The sequence below is a fragment of the Mustela putorius genome, unplaced genomic scaffold (genome assembly GCF_011764305.1).
Source record: "Mustela putorius furo isolate JIRA1106 unplaced genomic scaffold, ASM1176430v1.1 tig00000281_pilon_pilon_pilon, whole genome shotgun sequence".
In the NCBI taxonomy this organism is placed as follows: Eukaryota; Metazoa; Chordata; class Mammalia; order Carnivora; family Mustelidae; genus Mustela; species Mustela putorius.
In genome coordinates this window covers 22,490,615-22,513,847 of record NW_025421343.1, presented here as the reverse complement: position 1 = coordinate 22,513,847, position 23,233 = coordinate 22,490,615, and the positions used below count along the sequence as shown (strand labels likewise).

The following is a 23,233-nucleotide window of genomic DNA, read 5'->3' as shown; positions in this document are numbered from 1 at the left end:
CGGCCCCTCGCATATTCGCTTCCGGGTGAGAGGTGCCTCGTCGCCCCGGCGACCGAGTCGCGCTCGGCGCGGAGTTAGCGCTCCTTGCCCTCAATGCCACAGAACTGGCGGCCCAGGAGGAACCGCAGAGTCAAGAAAATATTTGCGGCACACCTCTGTCAAGTGAGTGCCCCTCCTCCCAATGCCCCGAGCCGGGAAGGTCACCTCTAAGTAGAACTCGCATTAAGCCAGAGCGTGACCACTGGTAGCGCCTGTGTGGCTGTGACTTATTTCCTAATCGTCTACACCGGGGATGACGTGGGGACTCGGAGAACCCCCCACCTCCACCCCTGGCCTGGGAATCAGAACACCTGGATTCTAGCTGTGTTTCGGCCGTCGATTTGCTGTTGTGACATCTTAGGCAAATAACATCCTCTCCGGATTTCAGTTTCCTCTATGGTGCCAGATGGTCTCCATGTCTTACATTCCCTCTCGCTCTAACATTACAAAGTTTCAAATGTGGAACCATTTAAGGACATTTGAAAACATTTTTTTTTTGTATGATCAATTTATGTGCCGTGCTTAATATGCATTTAAATATTGTGCCATTCGTTCACTAGACGTTCAGTTCCTACCTACAAGTACTAAGCACCTACAACTGAGTACTATGCTGGACGGTAGAGTGAGGAAAAAAAACAAAAACAAAAACAAAAAAAACATTTGACTAATCCCTGATCCTTGACCTAGACTTGGAGATTCCAGCACCAAAGCGTTATTTTAACAGGGTTCTAAGTACAATAGTAGGGATCTGCCCGGGGCGCTCTGGAGACTCCTAGAGGAGTCTGGGTGGATAGGGGAGATAAGAAAGGCTTTGCTCAAGTGATCCTGTCTCTTTTTGTGTGTGCTTTTTTCTGGGAAAAATTTGCAACTTTGTATTACAGTTCACCAATTTACTTTTCAGCTGTATCCATTCTGCTATTCAGTCATTACACCAATTAATGTTATTCATCTCCTAGATTGCTAATTGGTTCTTTTTCATAACCACCTATTTCGGTCTCAAGGATACTACACTCTCCCTTTCTCTCTGAGGATGTTATAGTATTTTAAAGTCTTCTACCTATTGTGTTATATTTCCTCAAAGGGGATGAGCCTCCAGTCTTTCTCGATTGACACCTAAATTAATTTTTTTTTAATTTTTAAAATTTTTTTTATTTTTTTTCATTTGACAGAGAGAGAGGTCACAAGTAGGAAGAGAGGCAGGAGGAAGCAGGCTCCCGTCTGAGCACAGAGCCCAATGTGGGGCTCCATCCCAGGACCCTAGGATCATGACCTGAGCCGAAGGCAGAGGCTTTAACCCACTGAGCCACCCAGGTGCCCCTGACACCTAAATTAATTTTTAAGTAAAAATGTTAGTTCTCTTGCCCCACCCATAGAGATTCTGATTCAGTAGTATAGGAACTTGCAAGCATCCCAAGTAATTCTGAGGCATGAGCCACACTTTGAGTAATATTCTGGTAGACTCTGTTGTCCCAGAAGTTAGAATTTACTTATCTTCTCTCTACATATGTTTTTCTTTGGTATTGGAAAAAAATAATATCTAGTGATTTAGTCCACTAAATGTCCCAGGGCTTTGAGGCATAGATTCCCCTCAATGCTTTCTTTTGACCTGGTCTCCATTCTAATCGCATTCTGTTTAGACGACCTCACCCCTACATCTCCCTACTATCATTTACTATCTTTATTTTATATTCCCTCCTTTTGCCAATTCCTCACTCCACTTTACCTCTTTAAGGGCATCAATAGGTCATATAGGCTACCCAAGAGAGAGAAAAACATATAACCACACAAAAACTGGCACGTGAATGTCCATAGCAACGTTTTCATAACAGCCCAAACTGGAGACAACCCAGCTGTCCACCAATTGATGAATGGATAAACAAACTGTTATTTCTGTATAGGGGATTATTATTTGGTGGCAAAAAGCATGGCTACTTGTTACAACATGGATGAACCCCTAAGAACATTATGCTGAGTAAATGAAGCCAATCATAAAGGACCATTAACTGCGTGACTCATTTATATGAAATGGCCAGAATAGACAAATCCATAGAGACAGAAAATAGATTAGTGGTTGCCAGGGGCTGGGGCTGGGGCTGGGGTGAGGTGGGTGGGGGTAAAGAAGACGTGGGAGTCGAAACCAGGGGAATGAAGACTAACTGCTAACATTATAAAATTAGATTCTGGTGATAGTTGCATACATCTGAATATGCTAAAAAACCATTGAATTGTATACTTTTAAAGGGTAAGTTTTGTGGTATGTGAATATATATATTTATAAAGTTATTATATTAAACAAATAAATAAAAATAGATTATCTAGACAAAGTTATTCATTTCCCCAGGGCCCTATACTAGAAAATGGGAATGCCAAGTAATCATGATATGCTTGTGATCATATGAAGTGAGTCAGTTTGGTTGGCTCTTTTTCTTTTTTTTAAAGATTTTACCCATTTTATTTATTTGACAGAGAGAGATCACAAGTAGACAGAGAGGCAGGTGGGTGGGTGCGGAGGAAGCCGACTCCTTGCTGAGCAGAGAGCCCGATGCGGGGCTCGATGTGGGGCTCGATGCAGGGCTTGATGCGGGGCTCGATGCGGGGCTCGATGCGGGGCTCGATCCCAGGACCCTGAGACCATGACCTGAGCCAAAGGCAGAGGCTTTAATCCACTGAGCTACCCAGGCGCCCCAGTTTGGTTGGCTCTTAAAGCACATTTGTTACAGGGTCTTCTCCCATAAAAATATTTAAGTTTATCTGACTTTTCTTAAATCTTTTAAAACAGCTGCTGAAGTGTATAAGATAAACTTTATATTTCCAAATGGAGACAAGTATGGTAAGCATACATTTCAATTACTTTTTATATCTAGACTAAAATTAAATAGCTTAACAGTAAAAAAATTAGAGTGTAAATTTTGTAAAACTAGTATTGGGATATTAACTCCATTAAACAAAATGACACAGAAATACTAATAGATGGACAGATTTTATATTTCTTTATTTATTTTTAAAATTTTTATTTATTTATTTGACAGAGATATAGAGCACAAGTAGGCAGAGTGGCAGGCAGAGGGAGAGGGAGAAGCAGGCTCTTCACTGAGCAGGGAGCCTGATGTGGGGCTTGATTCCAGGACCCTGGGATCAGGACCTGAGCTGAAGGCAGCTGCTTAACCAACTGAGCCACCCAGGTGCTCCCAGATTTTAAATTTAAACTGTAATGTTAAGTCTAGATAGTATGCCTTGGGAACCCATGTATGGGATCTGTTGGTCTTCCTGTCGGGTGTGTTTTTTAATGGTTACATGACTTAAGGGACACCTGTCTGGCTCAGTCAGAAGAGCATACAACCCTTGATCTTGGGGTCATGAGTTCGAGCCCTATGTTGGATGAAGAGATTACTTAAACAAACAAATAAATAAATAAACTTAAAAACAGAAATAAGACCTTGTAAGTCCATGGAGCTCCTTACTCTGGCCTCATTGGTTTCAATGCAAGGGAGCCAAAGAGACCCACAGGGATGCAGTTGTGATTAGTCCTGAACATAAATACTTTATTACCTAGTCAAACAAGGTTCCCATTCATAATGGATTATATTTCTCTCTTGTTTAGATGGTGACTGTACAAGAACATCTTCTGGAATCTTTGAGAGAAATGGAATAGGTACTCATACCACTCCTAATGGGATTGTCTATAAAGGAAGCTGGAAAGATGACAAGGTATTGTTGTTGTAATATTGATAGTGGATAAGTAAGCCTATTGCTTAAATGATTCCTGACATTTCACCATTAACGAAAAACACATGTGAGTAGACTATACAATAAAAATAACTGATATGAATATAGGAGTGATATTAAAGTCATACAGGGTTTGTAATTTTTTTTTTTAAGATTTTTTTTTTTTTTTTTTAATGAGCAGGGAGTCTGATGTAGGACTCGATCCCAGGGCCCTTAGATCAGGGCCCGAGCTGAAGGCAGAGGCTTAGCCCACTGAGCCACCCAGGCACCACTTATCACTTTTTTAAAAAGTTTTATTGATTTAAGTAATCTCTGCTTCGTGGCTGGGGGCTCGAACTCACCCTGCAGCGACCCCCTCCCCAAGATCAAGAGTTGCATGCTCCTCTGGCCGAGCCAGCCAGGCCTCCTGTCAACCTTATTATCATCTTTCTCATCTCCTATTCACTGAGTAAACTAAATACATTGCATAATTTACTCATCTAACCCTCATAGTATCTCACGAGGTAGGTACCACTCATGCTCCTCTTTTACAAATGAGGGAAATCAGGCTTAGGTTTCTTTTCCAGTGAGTGATGAAACCAGGTGTGGACCTAGGTGTGCCTGAATACAAATTTTTCTTCCTAACAACTTCTTTGTACTGTTTCCTGTGCTAACTAAACTGGCTATCCTTTAAGATTTTTGATATATTCAAGATATCTTGAGGACCTTATTAGCATCATCCCTGACCCCCTAGATGTTCAAATGCCCCAGCACAAGAACATTAGACTTAGCAGGCTTCAGAAAGAGATGCATTTGAAGGACAACGAGAAATGGTAAATGTTGTCTTATTTTTGTGGAGATAAAGGGTGATACAGCGATAGATTAAATAGTAACTAAGTAGATGATAGACATATATGTACATTTTTTTAAGTATTCTAGGGAAACTGAAAGTTACTGAGGTCATTTCCTTTGTTACAAACAGATGAATGGTTTTGGAAGACTTGAGCATTTTTCAGGAGCAGTGTATGAAGGACACTTTAAAGACAATATGTTTCATGGATTGGGGACTTATACATTCCCAAATGGGGCAAAGTATACTGGAAACTTCAATGAAAATAGGTAAGCTTGAAATAAAAAATCATTGTCATTCTAGAAGATTCTTTTCAGGTATGTTTGCTTAAATGTTTTATTTAGTCAATGCTATTATATTCTTTTGTAATATATTTCATTAAAATATATTTATAATATATTTATTAAGAATTGTTTGATTAGGGGCACCTGGGTAGCTTAGTTGGTTAAGCATCAGACTCTTAATTTCAGCTCAGGTCGTGATCTCAGGGTCCTGAGATTGAGCCCTGCATTGAGCTCTGAGCTGGGCATGGAAGCTGCTTACGATTCTCTCTCTCCTTCTGCCCCTCCTCCACCTCTCTCCCTCCCTCTCTGTTAAAAAGAAAAGAAAAGACAAGAATTGTTTGGTTATTTTTTAGGGAAAATGTTATAAAGAGAGGCTAAGACCATCATGAGCCTCCAAAAGAAAATATTCTTGTTGATAATTGATTAGACTTTTCATTTATTTCTTCTTACCTCTCCTATTGCTATAGAACGTTTTGCTATCAGCTTGGAAATGGAAAGCTTGTCACAATTATTGAGAAAATTTAGGCCAAAAATTACTTTCACTTGAAATATCCTCATAAAATTTTTTTCCCTCAATTTTAGAGAAAGAGACAGGGGCAGGGAGAGAGGGAGAGAGAGAATCTTAAGCAGGTTCCACACCCAGCATGGAGCCCGATGCCAGGCTTGACCTCACATTCTTTTTTTTTTTTTTTTAAAGATTTTATTTATTTATTTGACAGAGAGAGATCACAAGTAGGTGGATAGGCAGGCAGAGAGAGAGAGGAGAAAGCAGGCTCCCTGCCAAGTAGAGAGCCTGATGCGGGACTCGATCCGAGGACCCTGAGATCATGATCTGAGCTGAAGGCAGATGCTTAACCCACTGAGCCACCCAGGCACCCTGACCTCACGTTCTTGAGGCCATGAGTCAAAATTGGATATGTAACCAACTGAGCCACACAGACACCCCTATCCTGATAATTTTTTTAAAAAGCAGCCTTGGAGGATAATTTCATAATTGTTTATTGGATTTTGACCTGATATATGTGTGTATTTTTACTAACCTAATTTTTCAAATGTAAGCAAAATTAGTTTTTGAACTGTAGAAATGTACTCACTGTTGTCCTTTCTGGGCTTATGCTTGAAGGAAAAATAAAAATGAAATGAAACAAATGCATACTTTTATTTTTTTTAAAAGACTTTATTTATTTATTTGACAGACAGAGATCACAAGTAGGCAGAGAGGCAGGCAGAGAGAGAGAGAGAGAGTGGGAGAAGCCGGCTTCCCACTGAGCAGAGAGCCCTATGTGGGGCTCGATCCCAGGACCCTGGGATCAGACCCAAGCCAAAGGCAGAGGCTTTAACCCACTGAGCTCCAAATTCATACCTTTAAAAGCTTAATTTTTGCATTGAAAACCATCCCATGTCATCCAGAGGCTCATGTTCATTTATAAATATCCCTTTATTTCCAGAATTGGAAATGCAACCTAATTGTTAGGAAGTGGTTGATATAAATACATTTTGAGGAAGGCAGAAGAGCGTTCACCTTTTTTTGACTCCCAAGTCTGTGCTGATAACACTAATTTTTTCCACTGATGTTAATGAAGGGAAAAAATCCAACCCATGGCACAAGGTCTGTTTGTTTATGTGAAGTACATTTTCACTACTCCCAAGAGTCCAAGAAAACCCCCACATAGCTCACACAGCACCTCACACATAGTTGATGGTCTATAAATATTTGTTGACTAAATGAATGAACTAATAAGAACTTTCATTTTTTAACTGATTGATTGGTTTTGTGTAAACTTAGTATGTGTGATCCTAAAATCCTAGACACCAAAATTTGTATAATAGCAATGTTTGTTTGGAATAGTAATGGTTTTGGTACACTATAAAAGCAGGATACTGAATTTTATCTTATTATTTTATTTTATTTTTAGGATTATGAATTTTAAATCAAAGTTTGAAAGTGGAAAGATATGATATAATTCTTCAGGTGTAGAATATAATATGTTAGACAATCTTATACCTGGACTGTAAATTCTTGGTCTTGGTTAATGAACAAATTTGTTTTTCACTATTGCAGGGTGGAAGGTGAAGGACAGTATACTGACATCTGGGGACTAGAATGGTGTGGTAACTTTCATTTCACTGCTGCTCCAGGCCTGAAACTAAAGCTCCACATGTAGTATATTTTGCATTAAAATTTTAATGTGGTAACTGAACTTTTTAGTTATAAGGAAAACTTAGTCACCTAAGTAACTTCATAGACTACCTCTCTATCATAATTTTGCCAATAAAACCATCTCTCAATGCCTTTTTGAACTTTATTTTCATCATCTTATAATTACTTTAAATAAATTATATGGGAACGCCTGGGTGGCTCAGTCAGTTGAGTGTCCAGCTCTTGATACTGGCTCAGGTCATGGTCTCAGAGTCATGAGATCGAGTCCAGCATCTGGTTCTGCTCTAGGTGTGGAGCCTGCTTAAGATTCTCTCTCTCCCTTTGCCTCTCCTCCTGCTCTCATGCATGCAAGCACACACTCTCTCTTTCAAAGAAGGAAAGAAAGAAATCTTTTTTAAAAAAATAAAATAAATTATGTGATTCATTTTAATAAACATAGCAGAACTATCTAAATATTTTTTAAAAGATTTTATTTATTTATTTGACAGAGACACAGCAAGAGGAGAACACAAGCAGAGGGAGTGGGAGAGGGAGAAGCAGGCTTTCTGCCAAGCAGGGAGCCTGATGCGGGGCTTGATCCCAGACCCCAGGATCATGACCTGAGCCGAAGGTAGACGCTTAACAACTGAGCCACCCAGGTGCCCCAGAACTATCTACATTTTGGCAAAGTAAACTTCCAATCCTGTGACTGAGTTTTGTCTTCTTTAAAAAGCATATCTGTGTGTTAAAAAAAAATAAAAAAAAATTTTAAAAAAAGCATATCTGTGTGTTAAAGGAAGCTATCAAGGAAATGAAAAGAATCTACAGAACCGGGAGAAAATATTTACCAATCATTTATCTGATACAGATTTAGATTCCAGAGTATATAAAGAACTCAAATATAAATACATATAAATAAAAATACAACCCAATTAAAAATGAGCAAAGGATTTGAATAGACCTGTCTTTAAAGAAGATAGGCAAATGTCTAATAAGCAAATGAAATCATTACTCTTTAGGAAAATGCAAATCAAACCTATAATAAGACAGCACTTCACAATCACTCAGATGGCTATATTGAAACAGACAGACAATAACAAAGCTTGGCAATGATAGGGAGAAATTGGAAACTGCCAACAGTTCTAGTAGAAATATAAAATGGTACAGCTGCTATTGAACAATTTTCAAAATGTTAGATATACAGTTACAGTATGACCCAGCAATTCCTAACTATGTCCCCCAAATAAATTGACCTGTATAGGAATGTTCATGGAAGCATTATTCATAACAGCTCAAGATCAGAAACAACCCAAATGTCTATTAGCCAATGAATGTATAAACCAAATGTGGTATATATCCATATAAAGGAATATTTTCAGCCATAAAAAGGAATGAAATACTGACACATGCTACAACATGAATGAACTTTGAAAATATATTGAGTGAAAGAAGCCAGTCACAAAAGGCCACATATTGTGTGGCCTTTGTGTGAAATATCCAGAATAGGCAAATCCATAGAGATAGGGAGTAGATGAGTGGTTGCCAGAAGGAACTGGGAGGCACGGGGTTTCTTTCGGGGGAGACGGAAATAATCTAGAATTAGTGCTGATGGTCGCACAACCTCATGAACATTAAAACAATTGACTTGTTCACAAAGGGCAATTTTTGTGCTATGTGAATTATATTACAATTTTTCAAAAAGTAGATCTATGTGTCCTCATGTATTCTATGTCAAGGAAGCTTTTTTTACCTTCTAGACAATACAATTTAAAAATTACCAAAAGAGTACATGACAGGTACATATTAAAAATTACAATAAAGACCTGAGTGTTTGCTGAAACTGTTTTTCTGAAAATGACCAAAAAATGCTATAAACAGTAACTTCCATATCATATTTCTTCATTTAAAATCTTGTGGAAATTTGTATTTCTCAATATGTCATTGCTAAATTTTTAAAAATTTCTGTTGTACTACTATAAATCTGGGTTGAAATGTCTTTTAAAATATAAGTAAAAATGGTATTTTAGTTAGTTTCCCATAACCATAGATTATATATTTAATTTCAAAATACCCTATTTCTAACTGTTCAAAGATAAATTTTTAAAATTAGACACTTTTGGATTTGTTGGTTAGCACTAATTGGTATGTTTTAGGAGTAAATACTATTTACTGGAATTTATACAAATTAAGACAAAGTGAGAGGATGTTTTCAGGAAAGGACATATAATGCAATTTCAAAACTTCTGGAAAATATAGAAAAATACCTGTTTTATGGCAAACTAAATTTTCCCTGATATTTTTCTTTAAAAGTACTTAAGGTAACAAGATAAATACTTTGCTTTAAAAATCTTTAGCTTTGTATTCATATAGAAATAACTTTTTAATGCTCAAGTTCCCAGTTTTCTAGGATTAAAAAACCCATTCCTTTTTAACAGCTTTCTTTTACTCCTTGAAAGTAAATCCAGTTCAGTTGATTAGTTGGTGCTAGAATTTGACCTGAAGCTTATATAATTAGAAGAGACACTAGTTTTCCTCATTTAAAAGCCTAGTTAGCATATGACAATCTCGTTTCCGGGGAAGTCAAACCTCTCCTGCTTTTTTTTTTTTTTTTATATAACCTTTAAATTAATCTAGAATCCAGATAAGCCTTGATCTGAGGATGATATAACCACAGCAAGCAACATGGGGTAAGTGTGTGCTTTTATGTGCTTTGAAAGGCATTGACAGGGGAAATATTTTCATAAAAGAAGAAATCCCATATATCCTTACTAATTTAGATTCAAACCATGCCGACATTTATTTAAAGAAATTTAAATATACATTTAAAGAAATAACTATTTAAAAGTTATAAAATTTATAAAATATTCACTTATTTTCTTGCTTAATTTTTAAATTATGTCACAATCTGCCTTTGCACGTTGTCAACTAATGAAATGTTTGGGGACTACAGAGTGTTCGATATTTATGTATTAATTTGAAGTGGAATTAATTTTGAGAGCAATCTTAAAGAAAAGGTGACAGGATTTTTTATTTACACGGCAGATAAATCCAACATGTATATGCCTTTTTGGGATTAAGAATAAAGAATTAAAAAGATTAGGAATGCCTTTTGTAACACAGAAAAGGGACAGAGGATTCTATCAAAGTTCATTCCGCTATGTACAGAATAAGGTGTGTTGATTAATTACACAGGGACATTAGTGAAACAATTCTGAACTCTGTGGGGTTTTGGGAGCATGATGTGAAGAATCGGGTTTCACTTGAAAGCTTTCTATTATTTACTTAAGCAAGAATAGCATTCCATTTTAATTAGTATTGGAATCATAGGGGTTTTTATCTGTTGAAACTAGTATTCTGAAAATAAAGAAGTATGTCTTTTTATTACCCTCTGTCTTTTTAAATAGCTCCTTTCAATACAAAATTGTATTGCTGGAAATGGTATAGCCTTTTCATTGAAGGTACTTCTGAAGGATTTAACACAAATGATCAAAAATTTATACTAGAGAGATTTTTTGACACACATTTATTCTAAACAGCTTCCCTGAATTTAATTAATATCTACATTTTTGTTATACCACAGACTCTGAAAATACCATCTAAACCAGTTTGAAACCTCAGAGGCTTTTGAAAGGAAGATAATCATACTATACTATTGTTAAATTTAAATACAAATACAATATAAAAGTTAACAGATAAATACCTTGTACAAATTTCATATAATTTGGTTGATTTGATTTGGGACAGAACTGATGAGACTCCTGGTTTCTCTTTATTCTTCCTCCTTCCTTTTCCTCTCTTCTCTGTATATAAGAGAGAATATCAACGTAGCAGTAAACTCCAAACAAGAGGCAAGCACAAAGTCTTCCTTTCTTCCCTCCTATCTGGGGAAAAAAAAAATTGTAAAATCAATCAATGCCAGGTGATTTACAGATGGTCTGAATTTTAATCTATGCCCCCAGGTTAAGAACCTTCTGATTTTGAGTTTAGGGACTGGAGTATGAGTTCCTCAATATTTTTCTCAGGTTTTGAATTTTTAAGAAATATAAGAATATTTAATAATTCCTGCTAATCTTCTCTCAGGGACAATGTTGAAAGTACTGATTCTCCCACTGACCATCTCCCAAAACACACACACACACACACACACACACACACACACACACACACACATTACATGAGAATGAAGCACAGTTGGATCAATATCTCTAGTTTGACAATCACATTACTGCCACTTGTCCCCAGTGACTTGATTAATCATCTGTGCTTCCAAGAGTGCCAAAAATCACCTTGGGAATTGTGGAAGAAAAAAATCCTCATTACTTTATTTGTAAGGTGCTTTCCGGTGCCCCAAATAAGATGAACTAAACCGTAGATTGCTAAACTTTACAAAGGATACTCTTCTGATTATTTTGTTATCTGCTCCTGCCCTTTTTGAGAAAAGAGCTTAGTAGGTATTAACACCCATTTAAATCGTCCTAAAATAGAAAAATAAAAAGAGAAAGTGGCATGCTCAATTTTTTTTTCATTTGAGGAAAGCTCTAGAATTTATCTCCTGGGAATGAGGAAGTAGCTTTTTAAGATTTTTTTGGACAAGGGTTACTGATCTCAAAGCTATTTGAGAATACAATGACCTTATATGGGTCTGTGCCAGCTCTTTCCATTTCTCCTCAGGCCATGCTGGCATGATTTTAGTGAGCAATGAAGAGACACATAATAGAAAATTCTTATGCTCTCTGGAAAGCTTCCTCCTTCTCTTAAATTTTCCCTGGATTGCTTCCGGAGTATGAGGGTGGGTGGGATGGGTAGAGATGGTGCATAAGGGTGGTAAAGGGATAAATGGGGAGAAGCGCCAGAACCTTACGTCAGGTGCCCTGACACCTGCTATTTATTGGCCTACCTGGGCAGAGGATGAACCATGGGAAAGAAGGGATGGTTGCATTTCTTTGCTAAGATATTTTTCTTTCATTCTTTTTTTAAGATTTATTTATTTTAGAAGTGAGAGAGAGAAAGAGAGAATATGCAGGAGGGGCAGAAGGAGAGGGAAAGAGAATCTCAAGCAGACTTCTCACTGAGTGCAGAGCTTCACTTGGGGCTGGATCTAATGACCCCAAGATCATGACCGAAACCAAGAGTCAGTTGCTTAACTGACTGTACCCCCAGAAGCCCCACTAAGATACTTTTCACTACTCTTTCCCCATCAGCCAGTTATTCTGTGCACTCCCAGCTGACATCTGAGGATTAAAAAAAGTTAAGGCTCTGCTAGAACTGTAGAGCCGGTAAGTTCACAGCATAGTCACCCTCCTTTTAGTTTTGCCAGTTCAAATAAGTGTAATTTTAAAAATTCCTTAAGGGCTATATTCTTCACTGAATCTGAATCTGAGAATTACAATCCAAATCCTTTTCCTGGGCAAAGTATACATTTAGCTCAAGCAATAACCTCTGAGACGTTGCTTCTATCTGTGTCTTCTATCCTTTCCAGTAGTTGCTTCCCTAATTCAGACCGTAACTGCCTCGTCCTTGGGTTACTGAAAGTGCCCACTCACTGGCCTCTCGGCAGGGGGCTTCCCTTTGCAGGGGCGCCTATAAGAGTCATCTTCTTACTGAAGACATGTGATCTGACTCTTCTCTTGTTTAGTAGAACTTTCAGTGTCTTCTTATTCTCCCCTCTGCAGAGCAGACCCCAAGAAGATATTCATTCACAGCCTGGGTGTCTGTCCCCAGTCAGTCAGTCTAGCTTTTCCTCCTACTCCACTCTTCATGAGCCTTAGAATCCTGGACTCCCTCAGTCCACCTACGCCTTGTGACTTTCTACCGCTGTTCCTTTGCTAAGCCTCTTTTTACCATTTCTACATATTGTTCAAACCCCAGTTCAAATCCTATCTTCTCTTTTTTAAAAGAGATTTCATTTATTTATTTGAAAGGGAGAGTGAGCATGAGCTGGGGAAGGGGCAGAGGGACAAGCAGGCTCCCTGCTGAGCTGGGAGCCCGGAGCAGGGTTTGATCCCAGGACCCTGAGATTCTGACCTGAGTTGAAATCAGACACTTAACCAACTGAGACACCCAGGTGCCCCTCAAATTCTATCTTCTTCATGAAATTTTCTGTAACCCCCATAACTGGAATTCATATTTTTTCCTCTGAAAGTTTTAGGAACTTTATATTTTTCTGATTACATTTTTTGCAATCCATCACATGCTACAGTTAGTTACTCATGTGTCTTCTTGAAGGAGGAAAAATCTCATCTTTATATTTCTCCCAACACCTGGCACAGTACTTTTTACATGGTATGTGCTTAATAAATGATTGTTCAATTGAAATGAACTGTTTTCCCTTTAATCCACAAAAAAGCTGAAAACTTAATTTTAGCAAAACTTACTTCTTTCTTTCCTGGTAGAAGGGCTCTATTTTCCAAGTTCTTATCTACAGAGCTCAAATGAGTGTATAATGTCCAAAATATAGGTGTTGGGAGGGGGAAAGGTAAAGACAAGGATTGAAGTGACATTCTAGAGGCTTCTGAAGAGTGGAGAATTTTGTTACTAAGTAAAAGGGACACACCGGCTCAGAGGAGAGAAAACTTTCAAGAATTAAGAATGCTTCTTGGTTCTAGACATTTTCCTAGAGGACCTAGAGGACTAGTGGAAAAACAAAATAACAGTGGCTTAAACAAGCTAAAAGTTTCTCTCTTATGTTAAAAAAAAAAAAAAAAAGAAAGAAAGAAAGAAAAGATGCTCAGTCAGTAGAGCATGTGACTCTTGATCTCAGAATTGTGAGTTCAAGGTTCACACTAGCCAAGGAGCCTTTTAAAAACAAAAAAAGGAGGGACGCCTGGGTGGCTCAGTGGATTAAAGCCTCTGTCTTCGGCTCGATCATGATCCCAGGGTCCTGGGATCAGGCCCCATGTTAGGCTCTCTGCTCGGCAGGGAGCCTACTTCCCTCTCTCTCTGCCTGCCTTTCTGCCTACTTATGATCTCTCTCTCTGTGTCGAACAAATAAATAAAATCTTAAGGAAAAAAAAATGCCCCAGGTAGGCAGTCCAGAGCTGTTAGAGCAGGTCCTTGTGTGAAGGACCTGGTCCTTCTGTCCTGCTCTTCTGCCATCCTTAGTGTATCCCTCTTGGTCCAAGAAGGTTGCTCAGACTCCACTTATCTCATTTGTGTCCCAGCAGTGGGAAGGAAGACTAGAAAGAAAAAGATGTGTGTTCTCTTTCGAAACTTCCCAGAGATCACTCATATTTCTACTTTTCCTCAGGGGTAGGATCTAGTCTTGTGGTTACACCTAGCTGTGAAGGAAAAGGGAGAATGTGGCTTATAAACTGGGTTACTAAAAAATGAGGGACACTGGGTAGCAACGAGCAGCATCTGACAGAGCACTGCCTCTTAGATTCCTTCAGGACAAAGAGCAGTGTTAGGCAAAAGAAGGAACATTTTAAGAAAAATTTTCTGTAAAGTTCAGAGGGAAAAAAGACAAGCCAAGCTGGGAATAAGCATAGATTCTCTTAGGATAAAGGAGGGGAATTTGACATAATGCTGAAGGCGACTCAGTAATTTGTTGATACCCCTACTGCCCACGTTCTAGCTTCTGGCCCCCCCCCCCCAGCCTTCATCTCCCGTAAGCCCCACTTCTGCATGTTTATTATTATTTGTGCCAACTGTGCAGATCAAGAAACGGGTGCCCAGAAAGATTCCGTGACTTTGTCAAACTGCCCAAGAAGCTTCAGATAATGAAATAATGAAAAATAAAACATAAAGCTCATTGAAACCTGCTATATTACTCAAACAAAACAAAACAAAATAAAACAAACCCCCCATATACTCATGGGGTATTTTCCAAATGGATTTCTACTTAATTTTGGCTGTGGATCACCTCAATTAGCCCCTACAGAAAAACCCATTACGAACCTATTTCACTTGTCACTTGAAGTAGGTGACTTCATTTAATGTGGGATATTCAGGAAAATATATTTGTGGCTTTCATTATTTTAGGGTCAGATGAATTGCTTACTTTGAATGTCAGTGTACTCTAGCTGATTTTAAATACATAGGAATTAGTTTTTATTAGTCCAGAGCTGTTGGATATAAATGCCCAAAGATATAAATACCGAGGTGAACATGCCTACTCAACACCAAGTAACTTGAAAATGCAAAGACTAAAGGAAACAAGAAATTTTACTTTCTTGTTTAGAGTCTAATCAACTCTTGTTGATTAGAAATTTTTTAACAGCAATCTCTTGAATATACAATGAAAACCTTTCATTATAAAATTATTAAAGCAAAGGATGGTATAAATTACAAGGTACCTATCATTATCAATGGCATTTTTATTTCTTGTAGAACCTCTAGAAAAATCAGAAAGACTTCATAAAACATGATGTGATGTCTACCGGTGGAGACCGGCCACAAGGTGAGTGAAAATAGCAAAGAACTTCTTTCTAGTGACCACACAGGTGAACTGAGAGCTTAGTTTAAACCAGTGTACTTAGTTTAAACCAGTATTTGCACTTCATTTATAAATTGCTTACGATTCTTGTAATGCTTCTGTTTATTTATTTACATATATATATTTTAAGATTTTATTTATTTGAGAGAGTGTGCATAAGCACAGGTGTTTGGGGGGCAGAGGAAAGAGGGAGAAGCAGACTCCCCGCTGAGCAGAGACCCTGGGATCATGACCTGAGCCAAAGGCAGATGCTTAACTGACTGAGCCACCCAGGTGCCCCAACCCTTCTATGTTTGAAAACAAGCAAATATATCATGGGATTCCTTATTAGTTAGCAATCAGAGCTAACAGCCACCTTATAAACTAGCCAGACATGTCAGACTTTTACTGAATGAATGAATGTTTACAGTATTGAGATAATAATGAACTATATTTCACTGACTTCTATTTTGGATTGCAAACAAAACAAACAAAACCTTAAGGACAACAAAATTTGCATTCCACTAATATTTACTGAGTCCCTACTTCATGCTGGGCTTTGTGGAGTGATAACTAAGTGGACTATGTAAGCATTATCCTCATTTTACAGATGAGGAAATGTAGGCTTATAAAGTATAAATAACATTCCCAGGGGCACAAAACTAAATAAGTATCAGATCTGCAATTTGAAGCTAGATGTCTCATGAACTTAAGAAGAAAGTCCTATGGTTTAAAACACTGTTTTTAAGTCTCAAAATTAAAAAGCACACGAAGTGAAACAAACAAACTTGATCAAGACAGAAGAGTAAAGGGGCTGCCTGGGTGGCTCAGTCGGTTAAGCAGCCAACTCTTGATTTCAGCTTGGGTTATGACCTCAGTGTTCTGGGATCAAGCCCCGAGCCCCGTGTTGGGTTCTACCTCAGCAAGGATTAAGGATTCTCTCTCTCCCTCTCCTTCTGCCCCTCCCCCCATTTGTGTGCACTCTCTCTCTCTCTCTCAAATAAGTAAATAAATCTTAAAAAAAAAAAAAAAAGACACAAGGGTGTAAGAAAAGTTTGAAAGCCCATGCTACCCCTACCCCATCCTTCTTTCCAAGAATAGCCACTGTTAGTAGTTTGGCATAAATGTTTCCATATCTTTCCTTTTGACAGGGTACTTTTTACTGTATCATACTTTCCTACTTACTTAAAAACAACAATGAATAGAGGAAGTTGAATTTATTCTATATCTACTAATATAAATATATAGTCTAAATAATAACTGAAATGTTCATTCAGCTAACATTAGGCATCTACTTGTAGAGATTCAGAGTATAGAACTGACTTTGTGTTTCCTAGGACTCAGGGTCTAGTACAGAGGTTCTTAATTTGGTTTTGAGGGTAAATATGGACTCTGGTGTGAGTCTGTTGTGAGCTCTGAATCTTCTCCCCAGCAGAAAATGAACCTACATAAGATTTTGCCTATAATTTAGGTGATTCATGGACACCTTGAGAGTATGTGGGCCCCTCCCTCTGGTAGAAGTAAGAGTCTTAATTAATAATTTAACATAAATACTATAATAAAAGTGTGGGCAGGATGCTATGGCAGCACAAAAAAGCAAGCGTTTACTTTTAGCAAGACATGTCAAGAAAGACAGGGACGAGTGATACCTGCCCAGGCTCTTGAAGGACACAAGGAGCTTGCCAGCTAGCACAGGGTAAGTGAAGGATGTCTACTGAGGAACAACTCTCTAAAACCAGAGGCTAGAAAAGACAGGAATCCACAGTACTCTCTTTGTGATAGGGGCGTAACCGAAGAGAAGTTTGGAGAGCTGGGGAGAGGCCAGATCAGAAAGCAGAGGTCTGCTGTGTTAGGACATTTGATCTTTAGGAGTCACTGAAGGACTCTGATTAAGATTTTCACAGGTAGGTAAGAGAACTATAAATAATGCATGACTGAATAAATGATCATGGGAATAATAATTTAGATGGCAGGATGAGATCGAAAAAGGAGATAAGACCATGTGATTCAGACTTGCTGGAGGATCAGTGATGAAACAATATGCTATTAAAAAGATACGTTGCTAAAAACGGGATGGAATTCATTGCAAGGTTATTCCTTTTGCAAAGGAAATTAGGAGCATGAAGTTTAGAGACTGTGTGTGTAAGATAAAACTCAAAATTTGGGCAGTATGTCTGCCCCCTCACTGCAGTGAGTCCCAGGCACAATCAAATTAGTGTCTGTCAGGGCATATCACTCACTCCTGGTCTGCACACCCCCATGCCTTCTGCTGCGCTCCAGTAACTCCTGAAGGCTGGCTTGTTTTCCCATCAACTTTTCCACCTGCAAAGAGTAGAAAAGAGAAAGATGGTAAAATCGGCCAGTTTCTCAATATTTCTACACTGAGTATATGTATTCCTTTTATAATTATTTTTGTAATTCAGGTTGCAAAGTAATGCAATTTAGAGCAGGGCTTACAAATAATGCCATATCTGGTTCATTTCTTTTTGGGTCTTAACCTAATATACCTAGCAAAATATCCAATTTTGTCTCGCCTCCTACTACTTGGCAATGACTTCATAATTGAGGCAAGACTATAACATCTCAAGGGTATTTACTTGATAAATATTTATTATTCATTTAAAATTTTACTTATCCGACACTGTAGGAGTTTGAAGACCAAGCTTATCCATATATTGAATATGCAGTTTTGTATGATGTATCATAAAAATCTTTTCAAATACAAAGAGGCATTTGATCTTTGCCAAAGAGTAGTAGTTGCTACAAAAGATTTCTCCCATGTTTAGATAGTAAATTTTTGTTAAAATAAAATTTATATTTTTAGGTGAAATAGTATAGATTTTTCCAGCTTGCCTTTTTGAGCTTATTAACTTAAAACAAAAATGCATCTCCTTGCTATTACTATGAATGAAGTTAAAATTGTAAAACTGTAGTGTATTTAACCAGCTGATCTGTTATGTATAAATGCTGTGAAAGGATCTCTCCCACTGAGTTAATTAAAACATCCAGCACCTCACATATTTACCTTTTTTTTTTTGTAAGAACATTAAGTTCTGCTCTCTTAGAAATTTTCAATTATATGGTAATATTAACTATAGTCACTATGTTATACATTAGACCCTCAGACCTTATTCATCTTATAACTGAGAGTTTTTACCCTTTTACCTATTATTGTCTGCTTTTGGAAAAGAAAATCATTAACCATCCACATCATCTGGAACTGAATCAAATTAAACTCAAACTTGTGTTGAGTACTCATCACAAAAAATTCTCAAATGACCTCAGATGAATGTGAACAAATAATATAAATGTACTTGTCTTTTAAAAGCTAAACTAATTTTGCATGCCCCTTTATAAGATATCTCAGCATTTAAGAATATATAATAATTTTGATGTTGCTTATTATTAAGTAAAATTGCCATATAGGGAGATGATCTGTCTTTATCCTGAGGTTTAAAGTCCAGCACTCTGGTTTGGTAAGAACCAGATGCCCAGGCACTATGGCTATGAATAAGAAATGGTTCCTGCCCTAGTGGAATGGACAGTTTTGCATGGCAGTCAGACGTGGGGACCACAGCCGATCACTCTCAGCAGGGAGAGATACTCATAGTATGATCTGAGAATACAGTAGAAGAGAGGGGTTGACTAAAGATGAGTTGGAGGACCAGGGTTAGCTTCATAGGGAAATGCTTGAACTGATACTTGAGGAGGAACAAAGGTACAGAGGCCATGTGTTCAATGAAATGTATGAACTGTGATCATCTATACATCTGTATCACACATACTAACTACTATAAAGGTTTATTTGAAATATTATGAAATAGAGAAACAAATCAAGTAAGTTCAACTGGTTCTGGTGTTAGATGTTACAAGTAGCAACATTAGCCAGCCCAGGGACAGGCCAGGAGCCTTGCCCAGGCAGCCACTCCAAGGTTCCGGAGAAGAATTCCTGAAAGGATAGGATGAGATTGTGATTAGCAGAGCCGAGGAGTTGGTGAGAAGGGGCTCCTGGTATATAAAATTAAGGGTCAAGAGACCCGAGGCAACTTGCAAATCTGACACTCATTCAAATGGATTTGCTGTCAATATTGAACATTTGAGTCAAGGACAAGCAGAACCCCTCAGGGAGGAAGAGTGAGAAAGGAGCCCTGCAGGGCAGTACTAGGCCACCCAGCCCAGATTCAGGCAGTTTGGCTCCTGCCTCATACCACAGCACTCAGCAAAACAAGCATTTTATAAGGAAACCCGACTCACCTTTCTTAGAAGGCTTTTTGGTGACTTCAAGACTGTACTTGTGGGGGCGCCTGGCTAGCTCAGTGGGGAGAACATGGGACTGTGAATCTCAGGGTCATGAGTTCAAGCCCCACGTTGAGCATGAAGCCTAATTCTAATCTAAAAAAAAGAAGACCGCACCTAGGATGGCCCATCATCCCCACCCCCAAACACACCCACTCACCCACATACCCTCACCATGTTTATCTATCGAAGCATTCCTTTCAATCACACAAGATACTTTCCTTGAGAGAAGTCCTGACAAATACAGTTTTCTCGCTCTCCCATTTCCAGGGCTCTTGCAGTGCCTCTGATAGATGGGTGCCCGCACGGCTCCGTCATCCAGCTCTAACCCTGTTTTCAGCCCTGAGAGTGTCAAGCAGGCTCCCCCAGCCCACAGCTGGACCGAGGCTGCAGCTGCCCATGTGAGCTCCAGAGTCTGGCTCCCGCAGGGGTAACCGGGGCCTCTGAGCAAGCCATTTTAATATTCCAGTTCCAAACAGGAGCTCAGGACTTAGTCCAGTCACTCCACCTCTCGACCTCATTTTCTTTATTCATGAAGCAACAGGGTTTGGCTGGCTGATCTCCATGTAGTCCTTCAGTTCTGATTTTCTTCACCACTATATGCTTCATCTTTAGTTTGTACTGCAAGTCCTGCTGGTCGGGTTTGGCTTGGTCTCTCCGAACTACAATATTGGTTCATTCATTTATTCAACACCTATTTATTCAAACCTTTTCTGAGCTAGATCTTGTGTTAAACCTCAGGGACCGCAGAGTGAATAGAAATGCCCCTGCCCTCACGAAGTGGAGACGGCGGGCCAAGATGGCGGGGGAACAAAGAAAAAGATGGTTATTGTCATTTGCTGGTAAATGCGAGGGAGAAGAAGAGAGCAGTGGAAGGCAGGCGGGCAGTGGAGGCTGGGTCCTGCTCTTACACATGTGGCACAGAAGGCCTTTCTAATAACGTGACATTTAAGCAGCAACCAAAAGCCTTGGATTTTTTTTGTGTGTGTCCTTAATGTATGATTATGTAAATACTGTAAATTTGAGAAGACCCGGAAGTTGTCAGGTGATAGGAATGAAATAGGCCCCAGTGGAGGTGTGTGAGAGTTTGGGTTTCAACCTAGCTTTGCCCTGTCCCATCCTTCAGGTCCCAATATTTTTACAAACAAGATTATGATTGTTTACCTCACTTCTATGATTCTAAACATCCTAACATTTTAATGACTTTCAAATGTACTGCATCTACTTACTTATTTCACTTTTGTCAATGGGAATTATGCCCATTAACAATCAGTTCAAAGAGCTTTGACAGTTGAATGTACAGGAATTTACCAAGCAGGGATTTGTTTGGCGTGTGAATTTTGCATCCCGATGTTGAGTACTTTTCTCTTCAGTTCCACAAACACAGCCTAGAGACAGGACAGAACCTAAAAAATGTGTGGGAAGGAGGTGAAGAATCATTGACTAGACTGGAAATACTCCTTTCAAAGGGGTAGGTCTTTTTTTTTTTTTTCTCCCCCTAGATGCATCTTGCATCCACTAGTTCATTCACTGCCTATCATGTGATTTGTTCTGGAGCAGGCCAGAGGCATGGGTCCCCAGGCTGACAGATGGCGGACACTGCGGGCTAAAGGCAGGTCCTGGGGATGTTGAAAGAAAAGTAGGCAAACCCCAGGCAGTGACATTGCTAAGGTGCATTCAAAGTGGGCTAAGGATGAAAAGGATTCACTTTGCTTCTAAATCCAAAACATTAGAATCATATATATGTGATTATATGTGTATGATTGTTTTACATATATATGTGTATATGTGTATACACACACATATATATGTACACACACACACACACACACACACATACACACACGTATAGGGCTAAGCCAATGCAGATCATCCTATTTTTGAAATTGCGTCTCCCTCTCCCTCTGCCTGCCACTCCTCTTGCTGTGCTCGCTCTCTCTCTCTCTCTCTCTCTGTCAAACAAATAAAGGAAAATACTCTAGTAACAGTGCAGAGTGTTGAATAAACTCCTTAGGAAGCTCCTCCAGATGTTTAGGCACACAGCAGTCAGGGTTGAAGCAAAGGGAATGAAAAGGGAAGGAGAAAATTTAAGAAATCTGACAAAGACCCAGAAGGGTTGCACTGCTGGATTGGAGGAGAGGAAGCTCATTCGGAGGTCTTGAGCTGGGGTCAAGGGTAGTGCCAGAGACAGAGCTAGGGACCTCCCAAGGGGGAGCCTGGATAAGCTAACGGTGACCACTGGGATTTAAACAGATTGAGCTTCAGGTGACCATGGAAGAGTCAAGTGAAAATATTCACTAGAGAGAACTAGAACAACCAGAGATGCTCATTTAGCAGAAAAGAAAAGATCAGAAGACCTAAGTCCTAAAAAACAGCTAAAACTGCATAGTAGAAGAATTAAGGGTTAGGAAATTGTGAACGGCTTAGCACAATTCCAGTTGGGGGTATAGTGGGGTTTTTGTTTTTTGTTTCATTTTCCTTTTTGTTTTTTGTTTTTGGTCTTTTAGATGGAACAAAAGAACAATTATGGGAGGCTGAGGGGACTGAGGGGGTTGGGGAAGGGAGGCCATGACTTGCTCTAGCCCCATGTTGCTGAGTAATATTTGGAGACACCTCGCCAGATTTTAGTCTCAGCATTTTAGAGTTCCAAGGACTTTAAAAGCCTCCTTGAACTAGAGATGAGAAAACGGGAGCCCAGAGAGAGGACGTGGTTTCCTCTTGGCCCTGCAGAGTGAGAAGTCAGGGTTGGATCTCAGATCAGTATTCCTCCCATCACCCCTCCCTCCGCACCCTCTACCCCACCCTGACCTTGCCAGTCAGCAGGTGTACTACCATTCTGACTTGGGGGGACCATTTTCACATCAGTCTGTAGTGGAGTGCCTGGTGAAAAGGTTCAGATTGCATTATCGAAAAGCAGAAGGGATGGTCTATGAAAAGCACTAAGTACACAGCACTGGAGGCAGGAAACAATGTGATGCAGCACGTGTGCCCCCTCCACCCCCCTGTTAGACTGACTTGCCTTTGGTGAGGGAACCATTTTGAAATGGCATCAGAACAAGATGAAATGGGCATGAGCTATATAAGTTTGATTTCCTTATAGGATGTTTAAGTAGCCCTACAATAGGTTTCAAGTGAGATTGTTCAGTGTGTTTCCAGATCTATTTTTAAAGGTTCTGAAGATTAGGATTGCTATCCAATAACGTGGAATGGGCTGTATTTCAGTTTGGAGGCAGGAGGATGAAGAACTTCTGTGTTTCATTTTACTTATTCCTGTCCCAACTTGTTCCCAAAAGGAAACTGAAACAGTGCAATGAAAGATTTAGGAATCAGAATATAGCTTCTTAGCAAAACCAGCCCAGATTTGTTCTAGTCTCTTTATGAAATATTTCTAGACCTTTCACTCTGTGCCAAACTTACCAGATATTGTTAAGAAGTGGTAAGACATTACTCATTGATTAGGTGCAGTATGCCTTAATTCTAGGAAGGCCATATATGAAATAAGCTGA

General features: G+C 39.0%; 2 protein-coding genes across 13 annotated transcripts in view; both read left to right on the top strand.

Annotated features, from left to right (window-relative positions):
* Positions 1 to 29: 29 nt before the first annotated feature.
* On the top strand, positions 30 to 7,183 carry MORN2 (MORN repeat containing 2; the record flags this gene model as incomplete). The annotated part of the gene is made up of 5 exons (XM_004765522.3): positions 30 to 162; positions 2,819 to 2,869; positions 3,641 to 3,747; positions 4,727 to 4,863; positions 6,941 to 7,183. Coding segments are annotated over 5 exons (531 nt in total), but the record flags the coding sequence as incomplete, so codon positions are not given.
* ARHGEF33 (Rho guanine nucleotide exchange factor 33) overlaps positions 6,939 to 23,233 on the top strand; it is a 128,644-nt gene continuing 112,349 nt past the window's right edge. For all 12 annotated transcript variants that reach the window (XR_006606484.1, XM_045079204.1, XM_045079211.1 and 9 more), the window contains exons 1-3: positions 6,939 to 6,990; positions 9,653 to 9,705; positions 15,347 to 15,416. The gene's annotated coding sequence lies outside the window, so the exon portion shown is untranslated. The remainder of the gene's footprint in view (positions 6,991 to 9,652; positions 9,706 to 15,346; positions 15,417 to 23,233) is intronic.